The sequence below is a fragment of the Eulemur rufifrons genome, chromosome 9, assembly GCF_041146395.1.
Source record: "Eulemur rufifrons isolate Redbay chromosome 9, OSU_ERuf_1, whole genome shotgun sequence".
NCBI classification, from domain to species: domain Eukaryota; kingdom Metazoa; phylum Chordata; class Mammalia; order Primates; family Lemuridae; genus Eulemur; species Eulemur rufifrons.
The window spans coordinates 40,822,664-40,829,308 of NC_090991.1; the positions used below are offsets into that span (position 1 = coordinate 40,822,664).

Here is a 6,645-nt window from a genome sequence, read left to right on the forward strand (position 1 = left end):
CGAGATGAGCCCCGCCTGATTGGGAGAGGCACTGCGAAGCTATTTGCATAATCTTGAAAGGGAAGCGCTGAGTGGGTGAGCTATAGGAGGCGACTGTGAAACAATCTCTTTCATTGGCTTAAATTTCCCCCCTCGTTCTGCGGCCCCATCCCGGCCAGACTGGACCCCGAGGTCAGTCGGAAGCCGCTGGCTAGTGGCGAGAGAGGACGCAGGTGTCCGGACAGTGGACGCGGTGAGGTGAGGGCCGGGCCGGGGTGCTGGGGGCCTGGTTGGGAGACTGTTTACTTCGCCCTGACTCCGCCTCGTTTGCTCATTGGCTTGTCCAGGAGTTGGAGATGTGCACCTAGAGAGGCGCATCTGGGTACATATCCGGCACAGCGACCCTTGACACCTGCCTCTCCACTCACCCACTAAGGTCCTCGCTACCCTGGCGCCACCACGCTGCCGTGAGGTAGGGAAAGGAGTTTGCTCAGTTGCAACTTCTGACCTCCCGGGGTATCTCTCTCAGGCCTCTAAAGAGCTCAGCTTGCCCCTCTGGGAAATGGGTCCGTGGCTTACCGTGCCTGGTGGATCCTGGAGGGCTGCCCACACGGAGGCTTTTTCTTGCAGAGTCGCTCAAAAGTGGGGCCCCAGGGCTTGGATCAGCATGGGCACCGAGAACGAAAGCCCAGAGCCGGACTGCCAGACCCAATTCCAGGCTGCAGTCAGCGTCATTCAGAACCTACCTAAGAACGGTGAGGCTGCGGGGACCCGCATTTTGGGGTTCAGGACAGCTGGGGTCTGACTCTGAAGAGGAAGTGACCCTCGTCCCTACAGATTTTGCTGACAAGTCCCTGCCTGGTCTGTCCTGGGGGTCCCTTCTGCTTCCTGCCCCTGTCCAGATGCCATGGGTGGGACTCCCCCCTCCCCACCATCTCTGCTCTTTCCAAGGGTACTTCTCCCCTCTCCTCGGTTCTCTTCGAGCTGGGGCTGATGCTATGCCCTCCACTTCCCAACCCTCTGCCCAGGCACTTACCGGCCCTCCTACGAAGAGATGCTGCGATTCTACAGCTACTACAAGCAGGCTACCATGGGGCCCTGCCTGGTCCCCCGGCCTGGGTTCTGGGACCCCATCGGACGATATAAGTGGTGAGCTCCCCACTGGCCGGGCAAACAAGCCTCAGCTGTCAACCAGCCCTCTCACAGCCCTCTGCCCCCAGGGATGCCTGGAACAGCCTGGGCAAGATGAGCAGGGCGGAGGCCATGTCTGCCTACATCACTGAGATGAAGCTGGTGGCACAGAAGGTAGGGAGGGGCCGTGAGTCCTCTGTCCCCAAGCTCCCTGCCAGGTGGCCTGCCCTCACCATTACAGTTCTCACCCCCATTGTGTTTTCTATACATTGACACCCCCGTGGGAATCACCACCTTCATGTTGCTTCTGCCCAACCCTGCCTGTCTCTGGTCCCTGATTGGGCACAGAGTGGAGGTGTATGACAGGACAGGAGCAGGGTGGAGGGGGACAGGAGGGCCAACCCCTCCCCCTATAAAAGCCCTCCCCAACAGGTGATCGACACGGTGCCCCTGGGTGAGGTGGCAGAAGACATGTTTGGTTACTTCGAGCCCCTGTACCAGGTGATCCCTGACATGCCAAGGCCCCCAGAGACCTTCCTGAAAAGGGTCACAGGTTAGACCCCCAGAATGGAAGCTCTACATGTGCTGAGTGAACTGTCTTAGGTCTAGGCTGAGGGGGCTGCTCAGGTGGGGGGGGGTTGCCCGTTGGAGGGGAGAGGGCTCCAGGTAATGTCCCTGTAAGGACCCCAGCCAGTGAGTGCCCTGATGGGGTGAGTCTCAGGGAGTGTCCACAGCCAATGGGGAGTAGGGACTTGATGTCACTGGGAGGTGCCAGCCTCTTCCCTGCCCCACCTCTGGGTTCTATGTCTTGGCAGGTTGCAAAAAGCAGGTACTGAATGGAGATGTCGGGGCTGTTCGAGAGCCTCCCTGCCTGCCCAAGGAACCAGTACCCCCAAGCCCAGGTTAGTGCTTGGGCAGGAGGGACAGAGGACCAAATGCAAGAGGGGTGGAGGGGAGAAGGTTGGATGCCACACTGTGCCCTTCACGCCTCACGTCCACAGACCCTGAGACCTCCTGTGTTCCTGAAGGTGGGGAGTTGGGGTGGAGTGGGGCGCGGGGGGTTCTGTGATTCCTGTTCCAGGCCCTCACTTCTGGGGCCCACCTGTGCATCCTGTGGCAGTAACTGTAATGTCTCCTGCACGGTGCACACCCCACCTCTCCCTCCACATCCTCCCTCTGGGCAATAACCCTGCCTACCCCCTCCCCAGAGTCCCAGCCATCCAGGGACCTAGACTCTGAGGTTTTCTGTGATTCCCTGGAGCAGCTGGAGCCTGAGCTGGTGAGACCACCCCCTGTTCCCTCCCCTTCCTCACCCCACTGTGCCCTGCTTGCTCCTGCTCCCACCCTCAGACTTCTGACTGTTCTCTGCAGGTTTGGGCAGAACAGAGGGAAGCCCCTGGAGGAGAGCCTGACACGAGGAACAGCCCCGTGCCCCCTGCACAGAAGGGTGAGCTCCTGCCCGACCCTTCACCCCCTCCTGCCCTTCCCTGGGCTGCCCTTTTCGGGCAGAGGGGAAAGTCTAGTGCTGGGCACTGAGGAGAGCAGCCTCTATCCAGGAAGGGTTGCCAGATACCTACCTGGATGGGCAAAGTCCCTGCCCTGCCTCCTCTCCCTGAAGGCCACCAGGTGCTGAGTAAGGACAGCTAGAATGGGAGTCCCATCCAGCTCTCTCCCCCACAGCCGCGTGGCCTTGGGAAGTCATTCTCTCTCCCTGGGCCGCCCATTTGAGAATCAAGTGACAACAGTGAGTTCTGCCCTCTTCCCTTCTAGAACTTCCTGTGTGCCAAGTCCCATAGAGTCACTTTCATAAATATTATCTCCTTGATTCCTCCAAGCAAACAGCTCTGTGAGAGAAGTGACATCTTCCCTTAATTTTCAGATGAGAAAATGAGGCTCAGGGAAGTTATTGACTTGCCTGAATTCACACAGATAATCAGTGGCAGTGCTGGGATTCAAACCCCCAGCAGCCCATTATTCAGCCAGGTGGATGGACTTTGCAAGAGTCACACTTGGTGCAGGGTCCATGTTCTACTCCCACCCTTCCCTGGCCCCGCCCCAGCCTGCCCTCACCCAACCAGTAGCTAAATTGCCTCCTGAGTCCCCTTCCCTGTGTGTCTGTGCTCCGCAGAAGGGTTGGGAGGCAGCCTGCTGGGCCCCCAGGAATTGGACACATGGCTGGTGGGGACAGTTCAGGCACTACAGGAGAGCATGCGGGATGTACAGAGGAGACTGCAGAGCTTGGAGAGCATGCCCCGGCCCCCTAAGCAGGTGAGTCCCCCCTTGCTCTGGGGCAAGATTGGGGCAGAATTCTCAGTGTCTCTATTCTGGGCTCCTCATCCAGCACTTATGTCTTTGTCCTCAAGCCTCCATCTGCCTCCACCTTTGTCTGGAGAATGGCGTGGCTCACGTTGCAGGCTGGGAGGTCGGGTGAAGCTTCCGTCTGGCAGGCAGGGAAGGAAGGGCCCATTCCTGTTCTTATGTCCCTCTGCCTGGAGAGAAACCGAGCCTGGGGACTAATCCCAGGAGTTGGAAGTGCCATGATGTGTCTGCTCTTTGCATTGAGTGTGGGGTCCCTGTTGCCCCTCAGTAAAGACTTCTGTTCGCAGATTTAGGGTTTGCCTCCAAACAGTTCAGCCCTGGCATGACCCCCCCATCCTGCTTGCTCCATACACCAGGCTCCTGGGTGCCTGCAAAATAAACAACAGCTGCCATTCCTGGAGCCCCAGCTACCGGCCAAACACTTACTTGCATTCTTTCATTCAATCCATACAATCAGATAGGGTACAATCTACCCTATCAGATAGATTTTCTTTTCATCTCCCCTTTCATCTCAAGCTCTGAGAGGTTGAGTAATTTGCCTAAGGGCACACAGCCTGGGAGAACCTCACTGAGCTGCCTTGAGAATTAGATCACACAGTGCCCAGCACAATATTATTAATATTAATATTATTATTAACATTAAGTGATGGAGCTGGGAGTGGACCCTGGTCTATGTCCCCCCACAGCTGGTACCCACCGTTAACTCTGAGTGGGTCTGTTCTTGAGAAGCTGGGGGCGGTGGGGGCAGGAGAGGGCTGAGTTGCCTGATGTGGGGGATCTCTGGGGTGACCCCTAATCCCTCAGCACAGTGGGTGTCCGCCGTAGGGGCAAGGATTTCCTCAGATCCACAGTGGCTAACTTTTCAACACTGCCCCTCCCCCATGACAGGCCTTGCTTCCTTTTTTTTTTTTCTTTTTTTTTTTTATCTTTTATTAATTTTAAATGCTGAAAAATTTAAAGTAGATTATAGACATCATGATGTTCCACCCTGAAGTACTTGGGTTCACATCTCTCAAACTAAGAACATTCTACCACCTAGCCCAAACAACATTTTATCACACACAATCATTAGTTCCTTAATATCATCAAATACCCAATCCAAATTCAGATGTCCCCTGTTATCCTGAAATTGCCTTTTCCAGCTGCTCTGTTTGTCTGGTCTAGGACCACATACTGCATCTGCTTCCCCTGTCCTTTAAGTCTCCATTAATGAAGACCAGTCCTTTTCCTTGCTGTTGTTGACTTGCTGACCTGACCAGGACAGTGTCCCATAGAATGTTCCACCTTTTGGGTCTGGTCATGTCCTCATCGTTAGTTCCTTCACATTTTGTATTCCCTGTGAACTGGAGGTTAGAGCTAAGGACTTAGATTAGAATCAAATTAAACATTTTGGACCAGATTACATCACGGATGATGTCCTTCACATCAAGGAACACATGATATCTGAATGTCCCACCATTAGTGATTCTAGCATGGACTGCTGGCACAGATGAAGGTGTGGCAGTCTGATCCCACCATTGTAAAGTCGTGTTTTCCTCCTGCAGCCAGGGAATATCCAGTTCCCCATCAATTCCATTTGCCACACAGTTTTTGACAACAATTGATAATCCTTGCCTGAATAATTTATTTAGTGATTGCAAAAAATGTTGACTTTTAAATTCTATTATTCCTTTAATATCTGTTAGCTATCATTTTTCTGTAGTGTTTCCCTGATCATGTTGGGTTTCCCTGAAATACAGTGCTCTTTCTCTTTAATTATCTATTTTTAAAGTAAGGAATTGATTTAAAACCTACCTCAATGGTGACAAATTTCCAGGGTTTTTTGTGTTTGTTTTTGTGAGACAGAGTCCCATTCTGTTGCCCGGGCTAGAGTGCCGTGGCATCAGCCTAGCTCACAGCAACCTCAAACTCCTGGGCTTAAGGGATCCTCCTGCCTCAGCCTCGCGAGTAGCTGGGACTACGGGCACACCACCATGCCTGGCTAATTTTTCTATTTTTAGTAGAAATGGGGTCTCACTCTAGCTCAGGCTGGTCTTGAACTCCTGAGCTCAAGCGATCCTCCTGCCTCAGCCTCCCAGAGTGCCAGGATGGTTTTCTTTTTTTGAGTATCATTATGGACTCACAGATTTTACAGATTCCGGTCAACTGCAATCATTCTTTTTGATGCTCATAGTGTCACAACTTTGGCCAGTGGGGACCCTTTCAAGCTGGGTGCTATGTTCTTATAACGTGACCCCAATAATCTTTAAAAGTGACCTTGCTTTCTCGAACAAAGTGTCTTACACCCACCTGTACCTTCCCTGCCCCAGACCTGGAATCAGCCACTTCTTCAAAGAGCCCTGGCTCCTTTTAGTAGAGAATGGTATTTAGAAACTAAATTCTGAAGGTCCTCATTTGAAATATGTGGTACATCCTTCACAATATAGGGTCTTCAAGTCATACCAACAGGGTAACTACTTTGTCGCCCAGAGGAGACAGCCTGGAAGCCCCTCCTTATGCCCAGCAGCCCCTCCCCCAGCCTCCAGTGTGGCACATTGGGTTGCCCTGGGGAGGAAGATGTGGGAGGGAGCGGAGTTCCACCTGTCAGGGACACACTGGGGCCTCTTCCCTGGGGCAGACTTGGGGGCTGTCTCCCACTGAGCTGGAGCAGGTTCCTAAGGAGGGCTGTGCGGAGGCCTGGGCTGGTCTCTGACTCCCTCCCTCTTGACAGCAGAGGCCAGGGCCCAGTGCTCGGCCTTGGCCCCTCAGGCTCTCGGGTCCCACGCTGCTCTTCCTCCTCCTGTGGCCCTTCGTCGTCCAGTGGCTCTTTCGGACTCGGAAGAGGTGACTCTCGGTGAAGAGGTCTCTACAGCCGACGGAGGAGGCTGGGAGCCTCAGTCTTGCTGGGCCAGGGTTTCGGAGAGCAGCATTAAGAATCCCTCCTCCCACCGTTGTCTGCCTTGGAACACCCCCCCCCCCCATGGGGGTGCCAGATAAGACCCCGCCCTTCCCTGCTGTTTCGCAAGGACGCTTCCTCGCCTCCCCCAGCCACCCGGGCTCTCCGGGAGGCTGCGCCGTGGGGCACATCCTCGGTTCGGGGTTGGCCTTGACGCAGGGGCGGGGCTGCCTGGTCTCAGCCCTTGCCCTCCCTACTCGCTGGGTCATCTGACTTTCTTCCCACCCTAGCTTCTCCCCGAGGAGGTTCAGCTCTTGGGCAAGTTGGAACTTGGGCCGGGG

At 54.7% G+C, this 6,645-nt stretch overlaps 1 protein-coding gene across 2 annotated transcripts; it reads left to right on the forward strand.

Moving 5' to 3' along the window:
• On the forward strand, positions 1 to 6,332 carry ACBD4 (acyl-CoA binding domain containing 4). Of its 2 annotated transcripts, none has more exons than XM_069481548.1 (11): positions 1 to 237; positions 327 to 451; positions 610 to 734; positions 1,008 to 1,128; positions 1,200 to 1,284; positions 1,543 to 1,663; positions 1,926 to 2,012; positions 2,319 to 2,389; positions 2,482 to 2,557; positions 3,239 to 3,378; positions 6,140 to 6,332. In XM_069481548.1, the coding sequence occupies exons 3-11, from the start codon at positions 647 to 649 to the stop codon at positions 6,254 to 6,256; spliced, it is 906 nt and encodes a 301-aa protein (XP_069337649.1). In that variant the 5' UTR covers positions 1 to 237; positions 327 to 451; positions 610 to 646; the 3' UTR covers positions 6,257 to 6,332. The 2 variants fall into 2 exon arrangements, with proteins under 2 accessions (XP_069337649.1, XP_069337650.1); XM_069481549.1 differs by having other exon boundaries at positions 6,143 to 6,332.
• Positions 6,333 to 6,645: the final 313 nt, after the last annotated feature.

Coding starts and splice junctions, on each gene's coding strand:
- ACBD4 (XM_069481548.1), top strand. CDS start 647: ATGGGCACCGAGAACGAAAGCCCAGAGCCGGACTGCCAGACCCAATTC. Junction 1,129..1,199: donor CCCATCGGACGATATAAGTG/GTGAGCTCCCCA, acceptor CTCTGCCCCCAG/GGATGCCTGGAACAGCCTGG. Junction 3,379..6,139: donor TGCCCCGGCCCCCTAAGCAG/GTGAGTCCCCCC, acceptor CCCTCTTGACAG/CAGAGGCCAGGGCCCAGTGC.